The 22178-nt window shown below is 45.5% G+C and overlaps 1 protein-coding gene across 1 annotated transcript; it reads left to right on the top strand.

Annotated features, from left to right (window-relative positions):
* Positions 1-892: 892 nt before the first annotated feature.
* Positions 893-16612, top strand: LOC148473267 (uncharacterized). The gene is made up of 8 exons (XM_088459857.1): positions 893-970; positions 4622-4813; positions 6755-6878; positions 8202-8299; positions 8387-8483; positions 8957-9054; positions 13854-13962; positions 15182-16612. Exons 1-8 carry the CDS (start codon positions 893-895, stop codon positions 16513-16515), a joined length of 2130 nt encoding a protein of 709 aa, XP_088315983.1. The 3' UTR covers positions 16516-16612.
* The last annotated feature ends 5566 nt before the right edge of the window (positions 16613-22178 follow it).

The following is a 22178-nucleotide window of genomic DNA, read 5'->3' as shown; positions in this document are numbered from 1 at the left end:
TTTTAGAGATCCAAATTCGCCGGGTCCCGTTTTTGCAACTTTTAAATTAAATACATAAATTAAATTAAATAATGCGAGCACGCACCCGATACTTTATCTCCAGAAAAGCTCCGATGTGGAGTGAAAAGTCCTGCACTGACTTTTCGCTCCCTAATTGAATACCCCCCTATATATACTTATCTTGGATTTTTGCCACTGAGGTAAGTCACTGACTAACAGCGAAGAGACAGAGGATGAAAGTCAAGACAACAACTGCAAATAATGGCCAATCAGTGGTTCTGTTGGTAGGAGAAGGCAGCGCACTGGCCTGTAAGAAAAAAGTCTCTATAGCTGATCAGGTTGGAGATAGTAAGAGGACGCTGAATGCAATAATCAGCTGAGCGTCCGACGTCTTAATCGCAATCGGATGACTGCGCTGATTAATTTGATATGCAAGACTTGTACATCTGTATCGTTTTTATTCTAGCACCCAGCACCTGTCACAACCCGTGCAGTTCCTCTTTCCTGCCTGGGGTATCACTATCTGCTCTGGTGCTTCTAGCACTCTCTGGTCTGTAGCTCAGCAGTTTGTTGCATCAGCTGAGGGTGCTAGAAGCACCAGAGCAGAGAGCGACGCCCCAGGCAGGAAAGAGGAACTGCACGGGTTGTGCTAGAACGAAGATTATCTGTATACAGTAAAATTGCCCTTAGTCACCCATCTACAGTAATGTACTGTTCCTGTTCCTAGGTGTCAGCCCTATTTCCCCAGGACTCTTCGTTGCTTCTACTACAATTACCATACCTTAGTTATTATATTTCACCCCCTTCTCAATGCATTATATTTGTCTGCAACAAGTCACCTCAAGGTCAGCTCCTCCCTCCAACACCAGAGCCCATTCTCAGGGTCCTCAGGATGGACAGGGACAGGAGTCACATGACTGAGAGGATATTACATCTCACCCTGGAGATCATCTATCTGCTGACTGGAAAGGTGAGGGCTTCTGGGAGCGTCACAGTGACATCACTATTTTCTTACACACGACAACACAACCACATTTTCACCTATTTATTATTTATTACAAGTTATTTATATAGTGCACACCTATTGCGCAGCACTTTAAGGAGAATATTTGGTCATTCACATCAGTCCCTGCCCCAGTAGAACTTAAATTCAATATTCCGTATTACACAGCGTCATACTAGGGTTAATTTTTTTGCCACAATCCAGTTAACCTACCAGTATGTTTTTGGAGTGTGGGAGGAAACCGGAGTACCCGGGGGAAACCAACGCAAAGACAGAGAGAACATGCAAACGCCACACAGCTAGGTTCTTGATGGGAATCGAGCCCAAGACCTCAGTGCTGTGAGGCAGTAATGCTAACCATTACACTAACCTTGCTGCCCAGAAATGAACCATGAAGGTAAAATTGTGCAGAATAGATCTGATCTTCCACTTGCCGGTTTGCGTAGTGTTCGCTCATGCAGTCTTTCATGCATTTTGCATCTTGATTGCATCTGACCTTACGACCAAAGAGAAGTAATGGGGGTGGGAAGAGGGCGTTCTCACACAGGCCAAATACAGTAAGGTCATGTCTTCTAAGATAATAAACTGGGGGCTCGATTCAGACCTGCTCACTAGATACGTTCGCACGCAGCCAAAGTGTGCAAATCCCGCAATTGCACAGCCCACTATGTCTTGGCGTGTGATCGCAGGGTAGATGTAGATGCCCACTAGTCTGTCTCAAGACGCCCACTTATGCACGTCATCTCCAGGAAGTGTATGCAACCATCGATATCATCGAGTACCATCGAAAGCGATCGCAGCACTTGTGGTTGACCATACCCTACCGCAAGCACTACGAGTGCTTCATTGTGAAATTCAACCAAGTGACGTGTACTATGACGCTTGGTAATAATTATACACGCCTCAGAAATGGCGTTAAGACGCTCAGGCACGCCTGCGTTCGCACCACCACAACTCTGTTTTCATCTACCATCCCCTGTCACCTCCCATAAACAGCTTGTCTTGTCACTCATTCTAGCGAGCTGGCTATGCCCAGCGAGCGAACGCTTCCCAATTGCATTGACTAGTTTGCGCACGCGCACTGCGAAACAACGGCAGCTACGAGCGAATGCAGTCTAGCAAGCGGGTCTGAATCAGGCTCTGGGCTCGCTGCGTGAGAGCAGATGCACTTTTCTTTTGAATCATTTCTGCTCCTTTTGCTGCCAACTGGGCATCAGTTCAAACAGTGCATTTGCGCTATGCAAGTCTGGCAAGCTGCCAGCCACTTTTTGCTGGTTTAGTTAAAGAAACACCTTACTCCAAACATGGCAGCCTGGTGCACAGAAACGAGAGCTTGATGGACCTGGTCAGTCGCGTTTAAATAGATACCTCTTATTATGTATTCTAGTGTTGTTGTGTGTCTATGAATAGAGGGTCTCATTCAGACCCGCTCGCGAGCGCAGGACGCTCGCAAGCGGGTCGATGGTACCCAAATGCGCATGCGCAAGACGGAGGCTGCTACGTCGTGTGCATGAGCGAGACCCGGCGAGCGACAGGGAAGCCGTCGCTCGGGGTCTCGCACCAAAGGGGGCGTGCTGTCGATGGTGAGTGACAGCACGCCCCCTTTGGTGGGCGTGCCGGGGGCATGGCTGCCAGACGGAGGCGTTCCCATGGGAACGCCTACCGTCTTGGTCCGGCTCCACTGACATCACTAGTGATGTCAGTGGGAGTGATTTGGGCTCTGATAGAGCCAAAATCACTCCAGGGCTTGCAGCAACGAGACCCTACCGCAGGGTCTCGTCGCAAGCCCGATGGTCGCGATGGTCTTGACCATCGCGACCATCATCATGGACTCTCGCATAAGCTGTGGGTGGTAACCCACAGCTATGCGAGCGTCCAAGAGACCGCTCCAATTTTAGGTAGCCCGGCCCTGATTCAGAGCGAGCGCTCTGGTGAGAGCGTCCGGCTCTGAATCAGGCCCAGAGATCCCTCCAACTCAAAATCATCCCCTCTAATCACTAGGAACACAGATAGTCAATCTATATAATAAACTCTGCAAATAGCATGAAGTACAATTAAGGTTCTTAGCACATATTTGGCCAAACGTGAGCTCATCAAGGTGCTCCCCATCGTATGGGTCCCTAATATTACTAATACTAACATATTATGTTAATTTATCAAGGTCTTACCATAAACGTGACCCCTAATATGTAGACAGCAATGCAGGAACCTGTGCTGATTAAAAACACCTAAGGGCAGAAGGAGAGGTGCTGGTACCAAGCAGAAGGAGTCTCTACCTTCAAGTGTTCATTATATTCAAAAATACAGGGAAAAAAGGGAAAGGCTGGACATCACACCCTAATTTTAAACATCAGAGGTGCTGCCATGCTTAGGGCGGTATCCAATTAGCCCTTATTTTTTTTCTTCAGGGGCAAAAAAATGGGGATTTTTCCCTAGAATCCCCGTTTTTGTTTTTTTTTCATTTTATCCTCTTTGTTTCGGGTGAGCAAATAGGATAATTCACCCGAAAACACATAAAATCCTTGATAAGATTACGGACCTATGTGTTTTCGCAATTGTGCTGGTGAAAAAATTGCACTTTTCAGGGATAATTTTTCAGGACACATCAGGCCCCGAAAAAAAAATCTCTGACAAGTGTCAGCGTTGGGCCAGACTCCGGGGCTAATTGGATAGCCCCGGGGAATCCATGAGCATCCGTAGAATGTTCGGGGCTAACTGTATACCGCCCATAGACTTGCAGTGCCATGCAGGAAAAAGAAGATGCGCACTCTTAAGTACTAAAACAGTTATAATAAACTCTGCAAATAACATGGAGTATAATGGAGGTTCTTTGTTGGCCAAACTTGTGAGCCCATCCACCACGTCAGGGTGAAAAAGATATTTCTTGTATATTCTTTTTTTTTTTTTTTTTCAATAAATTTTTATTGAGACAATATGTATTACAACATCCAACATAAAATCACATTGATCATTTTGTGAAGTACAACTTTCACATTTATAAACAAGTCTTCAATTTTGTCCTTTACATTTATATTTCTATTTTGATAAACCATTACAAATTTATTGAGCCGGAGAGAGAGCAAACCAAATCTTTCTAAATGATATTAATAGGAGGATCACCTACCGCCAGTCTTGTGAGATACCATGTGGTATTCCTCAAACTGGGGTGTATTTGTTTCCTTATAGTAACTGGGAGTGTGTCTATGTATATTTCCCATAGTGAAAAGAAACGTTCCACCTTTTTTTCTTTTTGTGTCAAAGTCTCTACCCAATCCATTTTAAAAATAAAATACAATTTTGTCATGAATAGGGACCATTGGGGGGGTGAGCTATCCAACCAACCCTGCAGTATGGTTTTCCTACCTGCCGCGCTCATAATCAACAGTAATTTCTTACTATCTAAGGTCATACGCTGGTCTGGATCGAAAACCCCTAATATCGCCCACTCAGGAGTAAATGGAACATAGTTTATAAAAATAAAATTCTGTATATCTTCTTATCTGATGCCAAAAATTATTTATTGTATATTCTAAAGATAGATAGATATCTCTTAATATGTTTTATTGTGTACAAGTGACTTGACTGTTATCAATAAGACCTTCTTCCTTCTTTATGTAGAAATACACAGTGGTGCAGGAGAAGTATAGTGGATGTGTGACCCCCAGCAGCCATCCCCATGTGTTAGGAGTATGGAGCAGGACCCAGAGCCCCATCACGGTGCCTCCACCTCACTCACTGATACATGAGAGAGACAATGACCAGAAGATCCTGGAACTCACCAACAAGATCATTCAGCTGCTGACTGGAGAGGTGACTGCTGGGAATGGGACATTATACAGTAACACCAGGGGCTGTGTCTGGGTGATGACTGGAGAGGTGACTGCTGGGAATGGGACATTATACAGTAACACCAGGGGATGTGTCTGGGTGATGACTGGAGAGGTGACTGCTGGGAATGGGACATTATACAGTAACACCAGGGGATGTGTCTGGGTGATGACTGGAGAGGTGACTGCTGGGCATGGGACATTGGCCCTCATTCAGAGCCGTACGCTCTGAGCAGAGCGCACGCTCTGAATGAGGGCCGGCCTCCATGAAAATGGAGCGTCCTTCTGGACGCTCGTATAGCTGTGGGTCACCACCCACAGGCTATACGAGCGTGCATTTTGATGGCCGCGATGGTCGAGACCATCGAATTTGTGAGTCGGATCCTGCGGTTGAGGTTTTCAACCGCAAGCTCCGGAGTGATTTTGGCTCTATCAGAGCCAAAGTCACTCCCACTGACATCACTAGTGATGTCAGTGGGCCGGCTTCTGACGGGAGGCGTTCCCGTGGGAACGCCCCCGTCAGGGAGGCACGCCCCCAGCACGCCTACCAAAGGGGGCGTGCTGTCAATCAACATTGACAGCACGCCCCCTTTGATCGGACACAACGAGCGAAGGACTTTCCTTCGCTCGTCGTGTCTGGCGCATGCGCACGACGGAGCTCCCTCCGTCGTGCGCATGCTCAGTCCAGAACATCGACCCACTTGCGAGCGGACAGCCGCTCGCGAGTGGGTCTGAATCAGGCCCATTATACAGTAACACCAGGGGATGTGCCTGGGTGGTGACTGGAGAGGTGACTGCTGGGAATGGGACATTATACAGTAACACCGGGGGTGTGTCTGGGTGATGACTGGAGAGGTGACTGCTGGGAATGGGGCATTATACAGTAACACCAGGGGATGTGTCTGGGTGATGACTGGAGAGTTGACTGCTGGGAATGGGACATTGTACAGTAACACCAGGGGATGTGTCTGGGTGATGACTGGAGAGGTGACTGCTGGGAATGGGACATTATACAGTAACACCAGGGGCTGTGTCTGGGTGATGACTGGAGAGGTGACTGCTGGGAATGGGAAATTATACAGTAACACCAGGGGATGTGTCTGGGTGATGACTGGAGAGGTGACTGCTGGGAATGGGATATTATACAGTAACACCAGGGGATGTGTCTGGGTGATGACTGGAGAGGTGACTGCTGGCAAAGGGACATTATACAGTAACACCAGGGGATGTGTCTGGGTGGTGACTGGAGAGGTGACTGCTGGGAATGGGACATTATACAGTAACACCAGGGGCTGTGTCTGGGTGGTGACTGGAGAGGTGACTGCTGGGAATGGGACATTATACAGTAACACCAGGGGCTGTGTCTGGGTGATGACTGGAGAGGTGACTGCTGGGAATGGGACATTATACAGTAACACCAGGGGCTGTGTCTGGGTGATGACTGGAGAGGTGACTGCTGGGAATGGGACATTATACAGTAACACCAGGGGATGTGTCTGGGTGATGACTGGAGAGGTGACTGCTGGGAAAGGGACATTATACAGTAACACCAGGGGATGTGTCTGGGTGATGACTGCAGAGGTGACTGCTGGGAATGGGACATTATACAGTAACACCAGGGGATGTGTCTGGGTGATGACTGGAGAGGTGACTGCTGGGAAAGGGACATTATACAGTAACACCAGGGGATGTGTCTGGGTGATGACTGCCGAGGTGACTGCTGGGAATGGGACATTATACAGTAACACCAGGGGATGTGTCTGGGTGATGACTGGAGAGGTGACTGCTGGGAAAGGGACATTATACAGTAACACCAGGGGATGTGTCTGGGTGATGACTGCAGAGGTGACTGCTGGGAATGGGACATTATACAGTAACACCAGGGGCTGTGTCTGGATGATGACTCTATCATTGTGTGTGTCAGGTTCCTATAAGGTGTCAGGATGTCACTGTCTATCTCTCCATGGAGGAGTGGGAGTATATAGAGGGACATGAGGATCTGTACAAGGACATCATGATAGAGAATCATCAACCTCATATTTCACTCGGTAAATTACTTTCTCTCAATACAATTTTACACCATCAAAATATTACGTTTTCTTTTTGCTGTTACAATAAGCCCGATATGTCTCTTAAATAATGATGGAAATAAAAAAATCACAGATAAAAGGGTTTTACTGACCAGGAGTACAATCGTATATCTGTGCCTGTGGTTGCTCTTCATTTTTTGGGGGCTCTCACTTACTTACTGATATATCTCAGTCTCATGCGTAGGAATACGCATGAATCCTTTTACAAAGAGTAGATAAAATTGGGAAGGTGGGAGAAGGATTTCAGTAGGGCGCTGTCCGTTAAGCAGCTGGTTCAATAGCGGTGTCAACTGTTTATCAATAGAACATGGTAAAAAAACGAACAATACAATATGAACAGCGCTATAATGACTAAAAGGTGATGAGTTGTTAAATTAACATAAAGTCATTAGTACTCCTGCATTAAAATATGATACACATAAACAGCAGATACTATAAACATAAATATGTTTAGCATTGGACAGTGACGACTCTATATGGCTTGATTAAAAGAAAGAACAATTTATTAATGTAAGCAGATATTCAATGATGTGCAAATTGGATAAAAAACACATATAGGATGTCATTTCGGGATCCTAAAAATAAAATAATACAAAATAAACACAATGAGAGTCTCATGAAACAGTTATAATCCAATGGATAAGAATGAAAGTCATTGGCCTATGTATGTGGGTCCGGGTTAATGTCCAGCTAATGGTGTATTACCAATGATGGTACACATATCCGCAGCCTGAGATGGTGTGCAAAAGGTGTTGCATTGGCATGCTAGGGTGTAGGATTAGGCTGGAAAATAGATGAGAATGAGCATCTTATATATATATATATATATATATATATATATTTATGGGTCCGGAATAGTATCCAGCTTATGGTTACTTACCAGACTTGGTTGACTGGTCCGCAGCCTGAAAGATGTGCAGATATTGCTGCACTGGTGTGCTGATATTGCAGGATCTGGGCTGTAAAGCAGATGAATGGTGCTGGTCCGGAAGAAGATCCACAAAGGCTCCAAGTGCTGTAATGGATGAAGGTATGGGGGCTAAACGCGTTTCGCTGTGGTAGGACCCACAGCTTCCTCAGTAGCATGTTAATTTAACAATTCATCACCTTTTATTCATTATAGCGCTGTTCATATTGTATCGTTTGCCCCCACGTGTTGATAGGCGCCTATGACTCCTATAGACGTGGCAATGCGACCTCTGATCTGCAGAGTTCACTAATATGCACATTTTTAATCAGTGCTTTATAAATAATGTATTAAGCTTCGAATGTCTCCTACAGATGGACCCAGTAACAGCATTACACCAGAAAGATGTCCCAGTCCTGTTCCTACACAGGATCCTACAGCAGATGATGACCATGTCCCACAGGATTACCAGGTAGATTCAATTGTTAGTACCTAAATGCATGTTTAGGTATAATCATTTAATGAATCAGACCTCTTTATTCTATTGTATGACACTTAGGATGAAAACTTGAGTGATGGCAAGATCACAGAGGCAACGTTTGCAGAAGGTGAACAGCAGCATAAGGAGGAGGAAATTCTTGAAGATGAAAGCACAGGTGAGTTATGTATGTATGTGTGTGTATATGTATGTATTGTGTGTGTATATATATATATATATATATATATATACATATATATATATATATATATATATATATATATATACATATATATATATATATATATAATGGTATGCGTTCAGTATCCTGGCGGTTTGTATGTATATGTTGTCCATGGCAACCATTCAGCTTCTGCCTATCATTTTTTAGAATATTCTTGATAAATGCTAAGTAGAAGTTGGTTGCTATGGGTAACTTCTCCACTTGTCTACTACTCCACTCTTTAGAACGTTTGATAGATCTCCCCCTAAGAGACCTATGTATCTTTGAGTTTATAGGTGTGTCCGTATTCCAGTAGTGTGTGACTCCTTGTCTTTACATTTTATTGAACATAATGTTTTTTTATGCGTTGTATAGTGCCACTATTTTCTCAAGTAGACCTGTTTAGTCACAGTGTGTGCTTCCTACAGACGGGTCCAGTCACAGAGATACACCGGAGAGATGTCCCAGTCCTCAGAATTCACAGGTTTCCACAGAGGAAGAGTTTAAACCGGACACATACGTTAAGGTATCTGCAGCACATGGAGAAATGTATCTCCCATGTCTGTGCCATGTTGTTTTTCCTTAGTCTGGGAGAGGATGTCCTCTTGTTAGAGGGTAGCTGAGAAGGAGAATGACAGTAGTAAACCATACTACTGCTTTCTATATTCATTTTCATATTGAGCCACTGGTATCTACTTGTGACCTACCCCGAGGTGCCCGGCATGTGATGGTAAGACCGTCTCCAGCCCCTCATCCAAGAGAAGGTATATTCATAGCAAAGAAGGAATGAATGACGTCGGATATACTGAACTTTGGGTGATGTTCTATAAAAGAGCAGAATAGAAATGTGGCCTGATCTTGTCCTTAGCATCATCCTTGTTTGTACTCCACTTTGCATAACATTAAATTCCTATTTTTTTCCAATACTACCACCCAGAGCCGTAACTAGACTTTTTGGTGCCCTGTGGCAGAAAGAGCATTGGCGCCCCCCTCATTTTTCAAAGGGACATAAAGCACCCAAAAAAGGGCCATGGCTTCATGGGGAAGGGCCAGGGAAGAGATAGGAGAGGCCAGGAGATGCTGGGGATGAAATAAGAGGAAGCTACAAGTGAGAATGATAATAAACATAAATTAGACAGGCCCAAACAGCTCCCCCTGCCCTGTGGTGCCCTGTGCGATGGCACCGGCCGCACTACCCTAGCTACGGCCCTGCTACCGCCTGTTATGCTGATGAGGGAAGTGGACGTGGGTTAGTCAACGGCGATATAAAATGTAACTTTGTTTTGTAGAATATTCTATATATTTTCTTTACATATATTATTCCGAATAGACAGCATATTAAAAAAAAAAAAAAAAAAACATTTTTAAGAACATTTTCCTATATCTATAAATTTATGGGGAGATTCAGTTACCTGCGCGGTTGGGTCGGGGAAGTGCCTCTCTTGCACTTAGGATACAGCCACTATGCATGCGACTCATATCTCTTTTACACCAAAATCCCGGGATATTGCCAGGGCTTACCTCTACCTACACTCGGAGATTACATCTCCAAGCGCCAGGAATTGCAGCTCTCCCTATGCTGTGAACGGGACTCAGGTCGGATGACCCGGGATACTAGTCTCCACTGAGCCAGGTCTTACCCTCATAAAACCCTGCTCGAGAACCAAGAAGAAATGCTGCGTCAGTCGACCTGGGATTTTTTCCTAGGAGCCTTTTACACTGAGCCGCAACCCAGGTTGACACGGCAATAACCTGAGTTTTGTTTCATGGCGGTGTTAAATGGGTTTCAAATCAGACTCCGTAAGTCTTAGGCATGAAGGTCTTTGTTCTCCTTTTGAACGTTTGTTTATCTGTCTCCTGCTTTGTGGCTACTGTATTCGGCATCAGTTAACAGTTTCATCCCCAGATATCGGTGGCATCTCTAAACCTGTAGTAGGTGACCTAGTGATGACTTGTCTAGCTGTGCCTGGTGATCAAGCTCCCGATGACCATTCTAATAGAATCTGTTATTAATAGGAATAGGTGGCTTAAACGTAGTAAGTGGGTGGTTACACTGCTTTCAAACTGCTACCGTGGAATGGTAGAGACACTACATCACTCAGCATGCATCGTTGTTTAAAGTGTTCTTGAACACTCGATGACAGAATGTGTTAGCACTGAGCAGTTCCTGGTGAAGTACTTGACTTTATTTTCACACACCAATAAGGAACTAAAACTCAGTGTTGTAATTGTGACAAGTCAAAAGGGTGTTCTGGTAGATCGGGGACTGATTCAGTTAGGGGTGATGTGACGATGAACATCGCGCAATGTTCAGCTGCGCACAATCCGTCTATTACGGTAAGTTTAACCTTGCTGCTTCACATCTAGCGAGGAAAAAGCATTGGCCACGACATGTTGCGGCCGAACCGCTAATTGAATTGCCCCTTTAGACCTTTTCAGGCAGGTTGTTTGGAGTCCACAGGTTTATTGAAGGGGATTTAAATCCACAAGATGCAATGGGTGAACTGAACTGACCTGGGTTTCCATAGTGACTAAAAGAACATTGGTTGAGATAACTGTCTGGGTCCTAACATCAGGGCCTGTTGCTTTATAAAGCCCTTTCCCAGGTGGGTAGAGAGGTTTGCACTGCTCTCATGGAGCTAGCAAGGCTGCTGCATAGGGATTATTGCGTTCCTCAGCTGCTACTCACATCGGTATGCAGTCGGGAAGCCGGCGGACCTAATCCCGGCAGCCCGCTTCCCGATTGTCATATCCCGGCAAGGGTCTGAAGACAGGCGTCAATACGCCTGTCATTAGACATACGCCGGGAGACCTAAGCCCAGCATCCCGATCGAAGGGACGCCGGGCGCTAAGCGCGAATAGCCGCGTGGGGGGGGAGGGTTAGGCATCCCCGGGGCGAGGTTAGGGTTAGGCACCCCCCCGGGGAACTTAGGTATAGGCAGCGGGGAAGGGGGGGTTAGGTTTAGCACTTAGAGGGGGGATTAGTGTTAGGTACTGGGGGGAGGTTAGGGTTAGGCACCCATAAGTGCGGGTTTGGGGGTAGAATTAGGTTAGCTAATACTTGCCTGAGGACGATCAGGATTTCCACTGCTGCCGGGATGCTGGTGTCGGGATTACAACCGCCGATCGTGTGTCCGGCTATAAATCATACCGATTCCCTCACATCACAGTGTGCTCTGAACTAGTGTTATATACTCAGCACTATAGAAAGACAGAGGGAAATCTCCGGACTCTAGAAGGATGCAGCGCTGAGGGGTGAACTACAAGAACCGCACATATCACATCAGTACCTGCAACTTACAGTAATATAAAGTATTCAAAATTAGAAACAAACAGATACTGATTGCAGCACTGAAACTATCTTAGTCAGTCACCTGTTAATTTTTCATTAATCATTAAAAAGTTTAGGCAATAAGTTGTCCTAAAATCTTAAAAATAAATCCACACTCCACCTATTTAGCAAGGAGAGGGGCTGCAATGTTATGTGACCATGAGCTGAAACACTTACCTGGGTAGTGCTTTGTTTCTTCACCCCCCCCCCATTTCAGACCAACAGCCCAGATACTGTTACTGTAGCTCCTGGGACAAGTACAGGGAGGAGGGGAAAGCATATTTCATCATCGAGCAGCAAGGGGTGGGGCTATGACCTAATTTACATTAGCAGGCCCCACCCACTGCACAGTTACTTGTGCAGTGGGTACCTTTTTGCAGTATGCCTGAGAGATTACCCCTGGTTTAATATTAGTTTTGGCATAATCAGAGCTATATGTCCTTAGTTATATGGGCACTACCCTCCGACCACCACTTTTGTCCCAAATTCACTGGGTTCTGTTGGACAATCGGGTAGGGCACAGTCCATGGGTGACAGGCTTTTAATTCACCACACTGGCGGCTATTGGGAGTGCTGAGTTTAGTGCCTAGTGCACAGCAAATGAGAGTCAACCTAATAACAGGCCCAGGACTAGATGCCTCTTTGGTGTAGTAGACCTAGTGCCTATTACACTATACTCACACTATATATCACAGCGGGGAATAATGAGCCCTACCTTCACTGTGGTGCCTCAAGGCCAGTGCGGGCTGATGGAGATCCTGGATGAGCCTGAGCCTTATGCCCACAAATGTGTGCCCATTTTTGTGAAATATTTGAGGGCTTAATTACCATTATGCAGCAATGCAGAAGGCCTGAGGCTTAATCGAGTCTCTGGACTTAGTGCCCTATAAGATGCCAGGGCCTTATGCCAAATACTTTGGTAGCTCAGAAGAGCTTGGGGAGATCAGGCCCTAATGCCCTCACTTGCAGTCAAAGAGACTTTGGGCTTTATGCCCACTTTCATAGGTGACTAGTGGGCACGATTAGGTGCCCCACTCTGACTTTACCTGCTCTGGCTGACCTCCACCGGCACGAGAGGGAAACCCAAGATGAGGGGTGACCACCTTGATCCCTAGCTTGACTCTCGGCGGGCATTTATCCTGTTGCCTCTTGCCGGTCTTTATCTGGTGAGCAAGGGTACAATGATAAGCTCTTTCATGAGGAACCTCTTTCCTGCATCAAGGCTTCCATATTTTCCAGTCTTATTGCTCCTTTATGATGGTGGCTCCTCTTCTTCATGGTACAGTGTTTTGCTCTTGCCGGCTCCCTTTCTACCGCTATCTGCCTCTGTGCTATTCGCAGATAAATAAGAAGAAACCCTATATAACTGAATGAAGACCTGTATAATTATAGTAACAGACACACACATAGAACAAGCAAATCTCTATTATACTCCTTTCAGACATAAACCCTGGCTTTAATCCGATTCAGAACCCTGGACACTGAACACGGGTTAAAGCTAGGGTTTCAGTACTTACCCCATTTCACGCCTGGGTGATGGTCCCGGGATATTCCTGGGTCGTCACCCTTCACACTGGACCCGGGTCTTCCAGTGACTCTGTCTTCTGTCTAACAGTGGACGCTCAGAGATGATGTAATCTCCAAACGTTACTATGCCCGCCAATCAAGTCTTTTTAGGCATGATTCGGGTCATCAAGACCCAGTTTAGCCTTTCAAACGTAAGCTGGGGCACTGACCCGGGTTGCAAGATCCCGGGAAAAACCCTGGTGGATTGCAGGGTTGGCGACCCAGGTAGTTTTTGTTCAGACATAGGCAAGACCAAGGCGCGTACACAGGAAAAAATCCGGGTTTTTGACATTTGTCTGAAAGGGGTATAAGTAGCATCTGGAACACTGCTCTTGTCACATAAGTAAAATCCTATTTACCAATCAGTTAAGAGCTTGCAAGACCATATAAAAAATGACTGATGATGTTATTGCGTGTGTGTTATTTAGGAAGAAAATCTGGATATTGTAGTCGTTGATTTTGACCAAGCAGCTATGGAAGAAGAGGACACAGACATAAACATTAAGGAGGAGGAAATCCCTACAGAAATAAGCACAGGTGAGTATTAATCACGAAATACAGAAATGATTTCCATAATCTCCCAGCCGTCATCCTGTATTAGGCAATGAGGATGAAGGAGCACCTGGAGCTGTCTCACCTCCCTCCTCTCTCTTCCCTGAGCATGGTTCCTCTCTTTTATTGTGAGCTCACTGGTGAGCAGGACCCTCCCTACACTTTGATTTCACATCTACATTTTAGTCCCATTATTCAGCGTGACGGAGCTCTGTAGCCCAGGGGATCTCAGCTCCAGTCCACAAGTACCACCAACAGGTCATGTTTTGTGGATTTCTTTAATCATGCACAGGTGAGTTAATCTATTTTGCTGGGTCAGTAACTATCCCACCTGCTTCCACAGACAGAAATCCTCAAAATTTGACCTGTTGGGAAAACTTCAGAGTTGAGGTTGAGAACCACTGCTGTAGCCTCTTGCGAATCTACAACAACATTAAATATCCAAACACGACACATCATTTATTGGTACTTGTACACTGTGTAGACAAAAGTGATTGGACACTGACCGCAAATGGACCAACAAGATTTTATTGACGTCAGTACTTTGCAGGTCCACCACGTGCAGTGATTACTGCAGACACCCTTCTTGGCAAACTGTCCACAAGTTCCTGGACAACAGCAGGCGGTATGTTTTGCCAGTCGACCTAGAATGCACCCATTGCTCCAATTCATCCCAGAGGTTCGCAATGGGGTTACGATCTGGACTCTGAGCTGGCCAGTCCATCCGAGTTACCACATGTTCTGTATACCAGTCCAGCATCGTCCTGGGAACATGACAGGTGGCATTGTCGTCCTGATGAAAACTTTTGTTGTTTCCATAGAACTGCAAGATATGGGCCTCCCTACGAAGTGTTTTTGTTGAAACCACCACTTTAGTGGCCATTTGGAACTCATGTGCAATGGTATGCATTTCACCTTCGTAGGGGTGTCCAATCTACTACATAGTATAGTATCTCAAAAGCCGCTTGTTGCCTGAAGGTTTTTATTGTTTTTTTTTTAACTATCATCAGGTGTCAGCATCAGGTCTTTTTGAAATAAAAAATTGTGTTGACTCTCATCAATGACAGCAATAATTCACATGCCGGGGTCTTCTATTGTCCAGTATTACTTTGTTATGCCCAGAAGTAGACCACAGGAAACATGTTCATGTATTTAACCTGTCATTTGGGACCTTATTGACTGTCTTATTTCCCTCGTTCTCCAGCCCTTGAAGATAACGGTAGTGGAACTCGGTGTATATCTGCTGATAGCAATACTTCAAACGTCCACTCAGAACTCTTCAGTACAGATACATCGTCTGAACTTGAGGCGCAACAAGACATGCACACGGAAGAGAGACAGTTTATATGTTCCGAATGCGGGAAATGTCTTACCAGCAACGCTCATCTTCTCGCACATGAGCGCGTCCACGCGGACGAGAAACTATTTTCATGTGCCGAATGTGGCAAATGTTTTACACGGAAACAATACCTTTACAAACATAGGAAGGTTCACACCGAAGAGAAACCGCACACGTGTCCTAAATGCGGAATAAGTTTCAGGCAAAAATCGAATTTGGATATACACCAGAAAATTCACACAGGAGAGAAACCATTTTCCTGCCCTGAATGCGGCAAGCGTTTTCGATTGAAGACGGACTTTATCGTGCACCAGAGGAGTCACACAGGCGAGAAGCCATTTCCCTGCCCCGACTGCGGGAAATGCTTTGTCCGTAAAGCGAGCGTTCTCGTACATCAGAAAATTCACACAGGAGAAAAACAGTTCTCGTGTTCCGAATGCGGAAAATGCTTTCTTACTAAAGCAAGTCTCCTCTACCACAAGAGAATTCATGCCGGCGAGAAACCCTATTCGTGTCCCGAATGCGAGAAAAGTTTCGTTAGCAAAGCAAATCTTCTCAAACATAAGAAGATTCACACAGGGGAAAAGCCGTTTCCATGTCCCGCGTGTGGGAAGTGTTTTACGGAGAAAAGTAGCCTAGTTTTACATGAAAGAAGTCACACTGGTGAAAAGCCATATTCGTGTTCCGAGTGCAGGAAAAGCTTTGTCGGGAAGGCCCATCTCCTCAAACATCAGAAGGTACACACCGGAGAGAAGCCATTTTTGTGCTCCGAGTGCGGGAAATGTTTTGCGCAGAAGGCGAACCTCATCAAACATCAGAAAATTCACACAGGAGAGAAGGAATTCGCATGCTTGGAATGTGGGAAGTCGTTTGGAATAAAATCCTATTTGGTTTTGCATCAGAGGATTCACACAGGAGAGAAGCCATTTTCATGCTCTGTGTGCGGGAAATGTTTTACCATGAAATCAACCTTGGTCTCACACCAGAGAATGCACACGGGAGAGAAACCATTTCCATGTGCGGAGTGTGGGAAATGTTTTAGGCGGAAAACGAATCTTACCACTCATCAGCGACTTCACACAGGGGAGAAGCGATACGAGTGTTCCGAATGTGATGAGTGCTTCAGTAATAACTCAGATTGTAATGAACATAAGAGGACCCATGCTTTATACACGGACGTGCAGTTTATTACACATTGACCTCTTCTTTGCAATGGATGTTTCTGAAATTTGGTCCACACACTTGCAGTGGTGAAACCAAAGTGGTATATTTACTAAAGTGCAGATTTTTATAAGTGAAGTTGTTGCCCGTAGCAACTAATCAGATTTTACTCATCATTTATCTAGCACCTTCTAGTAGAAAATAGCTAGAATCTGGTTGCTATGGGCAACAACTCCACTCCTAAAAACCCGCACTATATATACACTCAGGAGTTCAGTATTAAGTTCTCATTTATCTTCACTATAAGGACAATAGTTCTGCGTAAAATACAGAATACACTTCCCTTCCCCTCCTCTATTTGCCCAATGCACTAGATAACAAGGATAATTTACAAATTACAAAAATCAGATTCTAGCTATTATCTTCTAGAAGGTGCTAGTTAAATGTTAAGTAGAGGCTGATTGGTTGCTATGGGCAACATCTCCACTTCTATAAACTGTCACCTTAGTAAATTTACCCCTTAATCTGTGCCCAGAGTTCTGGTATAAGACCAGACCTCAAACTGCACATTATGGGATAAATTAAACTTATTTTCAAAGCCCAACATATGAACATCTTTATTCATGCAATTTTTCCTTTTTTCTTATTACGTACTTCATATTTTAGCCTGTCTAAATTGATCATGAGAGAGAGATAAGCCTGTATTTATTACTTTTTTTGTTTTAGAATCTTTTATATTACATTGTTCGAACTGTAACAAATAATCTGTACCAAGTGGAATTGTGCTATAATTTGCACTAATTTGTGTGATGTGGCAGAAGATATAAATAAAGATTCATAGACATATATATAACTTCTAAGACATGTTGATGAACCATAAATTTAATTCGATTTACAATATGACATATAGTACACGCACACAAGAAAAAATAAATATAAGGTCCCGATCAGATGTACATAAAGAGTGTAGATGAAGTGCTGAACTTACACTCAAGAACCAGTTACCAGGAGATACTCCGTCAGTAGCGATGAACCGGCCCCCGTGCAATCCTACCAGCGGGTGGTCACCAGTTTGTAAGTGCGGGTCGATGGTGCCCTAATGCGCATGCGCACGACGGAGGGAGCTCCGTCGTGCGCATGCGCGAGACCCGCATAGCGACAGCCAAGCTGTCGCTCCGGGTCTCGCACCAAAGGGGGCATGCTGTCGATGGTGACTGACAGCAAGCCCCCTTTGGTGGGCGTGCCAGGGGCGTGGCTGCCAGACGGAGGAGTTCCCATGGGAACGGAGGAGTTCCCATGGGAACATCTGGGGTCGGCCCCACTGACATCACTAGTGATGTCAGTGGGAGTGATTTGGGCTCTGATAGAGCCAAAATCACTCCAGGGCTTGCGGTCACCGAGACCCTACCACAGGGTCTTGACCATCGCGACCATCATCATGGACGCTCGCATTTTTAGGGAGGAGGCCGCTCCATTTTTAGGGAGGAGGGCCCTGATTCAGAGCGAGAGCTCTGGTTAGAGCGTCCGGCTCTGAATCAGGCCCTGTATGTAGTGAGCAGTGCCTGTACCTAGTGGTCGTCCCCTGCTTGCTTGTTAGTAGCGGCACGCTCGCAGAGCTGAGCAGCATTTATGAACAAGTGGAAAACAGTCCCAGTGTGGTGTCCGTCAATAGGAGCCAACAAGTAATACAGTGTAGTATATCTGACACTTTATGATAAAGCCCACAGTGGTAGGGGTGAAACACGTCACTTTGCTCCATTGTATTACTTGTTGGATTATTGTTGTATTTTTAGATTTATATGGTATTATATGTTTTTATGTGTCTTCTATATGTCATATTTTAGAATACACATAAAAAATAAATCAGATCAGATTAAATTTATGGTTCATTTCTAGAACATGTATTGGCCTATATATATTTTTATATTTTCTGATGCAACACACAAATTAGTGTAAACTATAGCACAGTTCCAATTGGTACAGATTTTTAGGTACAGTTTTGTGGTGCACACTCATTTACTATTGGAGTTTGCAGCTGAATATATACCTAAGTTACTATGGTAGTATTATTTAATCTATTTCTTAAATTAGCGCCCAGTTATTTGTCTTTTGCATTGATTTTTTTAAACTGTGCCTACAGTAGGGCTGCGTTTCCTCATACAGGTACAATGGAAAGGTACAAAGTGTGTCCTATTATAAGCATAGAGAGGCACACAAGATATATTTGTGGGCTTGTACTAAGGGCCTGATCACAGCGATTTTATACGCAGCTCAACTGCGAAATTATGCTAATGGTTCCAAAGATCACCCGTGCATAGGGACGCCCACTGCTGCCTTCTCATATGCGTACTATATTGCTTACCTGCATAAATATCGGTAACATCTTCGCACATCGAGCTGCCATCTTGCCCTTGCGGCACGTCTGACCAGCCACAAACACTGCAGCTCTCCTGACACGCAGAGAATGTAATCACAATGGCTAATTTATGCACGCCCATGAAACGATGTTCAAACGGACACACATGCCTGCGGTTTTCTGACCATGCCCCCGTTACCACCCCCATATGCTGACTACCTGTCACTCACTTTGCGAGTGTATCCTCTGTGCGTAGGTAATCACAAGGTAATCGCGCCGCACGCGCAGTGCAGCGTATACACGTGCGCAATGGCTAATAATCGCTCCATCTGCGTAAATATTGCCATTGCGTCTGTCCTATTGAAAAGTGTTTTTTCCCCCATGTTTACATTGTTCTGATGTCAGTATGTATTGCAGTATGGTTTTTTTCTTAGATTTTATAAAATATTATTGGTTCCCAAAAAAAGTTATTAAATTCACTGGACCAGACTTAGAATTAACTAAAGTTTCATTATTTGTAAAACAAATTGTGCACTTGTCTAGTCCAGTGTTTCCCAACACCAGTCCTCATAAACCCCTAACAGTGCATGCTTTCCAGATCTCCTAGTGGAGTGGTTCTCAAACGCGGTCCTCAGAACCCCACACAGGTCACGTTTTGCAGGTCACCCAGCAGGTGCACAGGTGTAGTCATTACTCACTGACACATTTCCCAGGTCACCCAGCAGGTGCACAGGTGTATTCATTACTCACTGACACATTCTCCAGGTCACCCAGCAGGTGCACAGGTGTATTCATTACTCACTGACACATTTCCCAGGTCACCCAGCAGGTGCACAGGTGTAATCATTACTCACTGACACATTTCCCAGGTCACCCAGCAGGTGCACAGGTGTAGTCATTACTCACTGACACATTTCCCAGGTCACCCAGCAGGTGCACAGGTGTATTCATTACTCACTGACACATTCTCCAGGTCACCCAGCAGGTGCACAGGTGTATTCATTACTCACTGACACATTTCCCAGGTCACCCAGCAGGTGCACAGGTGTATTCATTACTCACTGACACATTTCCCAGGTCACCCAGCAGGTGCACAGGTGTAATCATTACTCACTGACACATTTCCCAGGTCACCCAGCAGGTGCACAGGTGTAGTCATTACTCACTGACACATTTCCCAGGTCACTCAGCAGGTGCACAGGTGTAATCATTACTCACTGACACATTTCCCAGGTCACCCAGCAGGTGCACAGGTGTAGTCATTACTCACTGACACATTTCCCAGGTCACCCAGCAGGTGCACAGGTGTATTCATTACTCACTGACACATTCTCCAGGTCACCCAGCAGGTGTACAGGTGTATTCATTACTCACTGACACATTTCCCAGGTCACCCAGCAGGTGCACAGGTGTATTCATTACTCACTGACACATTTCCCAGGTCACCCAGCAGGTGCACAGGTGTAGTCATTACTCACTGACACATTTCCCAGGTCACCCAGCAGGTGCACAGGTGTATTCATTACTCACTGACACATTCTCCAGGTCACCCAGCAGGTGCACAGGTGTAGTCATTACTCACTGACACATTTCCCAGGTCACCCAGCAGGTGCACAGGTGTATTCATTACTCACTGACACATTTCCCAGGTCACCCAGCAGGTGCACAGGTGTAGTCATTACTCACTGACACATTTCCCAGGTCACCCAGCAGGTGCACAGGTGTATTCATTACTCACTGACACATTCTCCAGGTCACCCAGCAGGTGCACAGGTGTACTCATTACTCACTGACACATTTCCCAGGTCACCCAGCAGGTGCACAGGTGTATTCATTACTCACTGACACATTTCCCAGGTCACCCAGCAGGTGCACAGGTGTATTCATTACTCACTGACACATTTCCCAGGTCACCCAGCAGGTGCACAGGTGTAGTCATTACTCACTGACACATTTCCCAGGTCACCCAGCAGGTGCACAGGTGTATTCATTACTCACTGACACATTCTCCAGGTCACCCAGCAGGTGCACAGGTGTAGTCATTACTCACTGACACATTTCCCAGGTCACCCAGCAGGTGCACAGGTGTATTCATTACTCACTGACACATTTCCCAGGTCACCCAGCAGGTGCACAGGTGTATTCATTACTCACTGACACATTCTCCAGGTCACCCAGCAGGAGCACAGGTGTATTCATTACTCACTGACACATTCTCCAGGTCACCCAGCAGGTGTACAGGTGTATTCATTACTCACTGACACATTTCCCAGGTCACCCAGCAGGTGCACAGGTGTAGTCATTACTCACTGACACATTTCCCAGGTCACCCAGCAGGTGCACAGGTGTATTCATTACTCACTGACACATTTCCCAGGTCACCCAGCAGGTGCACAGGTGTATTCATTACTCACTGACACATTTCCCAGGTCACCCAGCAGGTGCACAGGTGTATTCATTACTCACTGACACATTCTCCAGGTCACCCAGCAGGAGCACAGGTGTATTCATTACTCACTGACACATTCTCCAGGTCACCCAGCAGGTGTACAGGTGTATTCATTACTCACTGACACATTTCCCAGGTCACCCAGCAGGTGCACAGGTGTAGTCATTACTCACTGACACATTTCCCAGGTCACCCAGCAGGTGCACAGGTGTATTCATTACTCACTGACACATTTCCCAGGTCACCCAGCAGGTGCACAGGTGTATTCATTACTCACTGACACATTCTCCAGGTCACCCAGCAGGAGCACAGGTGTATTCATTACTCACTGACACATTTCCCAGGTCACCCAGCAGGTGCACAGGTGTATTCATTACTCACTGACACATTTCCCAGGTCACCCAGCAGGTGCACAGGTGTATTCATTACTCACTGACACGTTTCCCAGGTCACCCAGCAGGTGCACAGGTGTACTCATTACTCACTGACACGTTTCCCAGGTCACCCAGCAGGTGCACAGGTGTACTCATTGCTCACTGACACGTTTCCCAGGTCACCCAGCAGGTGCAAAAGTGTATTCATTACTCACTGACACATTTTAAAACATCCACAGGTGGAGGTAATTATTTCCCTTGTGATTGTGTGAGTAGACCTGGAAAACATGTACTGTTAGGGGCCCTGAGGACCGAGTTTGAGAACCTATGTCCTAGTTGTTAAACAGATATATTCATTGCTGGCTAACACATACTTTAAAAGATCCACAGGTGGAGCTAATTATTTCTGTTGTGATAATGAGGAGGATATCTGTAAAACATGTGCTGTTATGAGTCCTGGAGTTGGGGAACACCAGTATAGTCTTTAAAGTGATTATACCTATAAAAACTGACAACATTAAA

This window comes from Taudactylus pleione, unplaced genomic scaffold, assembly GCF_031769625.1.
Source record: "Taudactylus pleione unplaced genomic scaffold, aTauple2 ptg000946l, whole genome shotgun sequence".
In the NCBI taxonomy this organism is placed as follows: Eukaryota; Metazoa; Chordata; class Amphibia; order Anura; family Myobatrachidae; genus Taudactylus; species Taudactylus pleione.
Note: the sequence above shows the minus strand (reverse complement) of the source record. Positions and strands in the feature narration are given on the sequence as shown.

Coding starts and splice junctions, on each gene's coding strand:
- LOC148473267 (XM_088459857.1), top strand. CDS start 893: ATGGACAGGGACAGGAGTCACATGACTGAGAGGATATTACATCTCACC. Junction 9,055..13,853: donor AACCGGACACATACGTTAAG/GTATCTGCAGCA, acceptor TGTGTTATTTAG/GAAGAAAATCTGGATATTGT. Junction 13,963..15,181: donor CCCTACAGAAATAAGCACAG/GTGAGTATTAAT, acceptor CTCGTTCTCCAG/CCCTTGAAGATAACGGTAGT.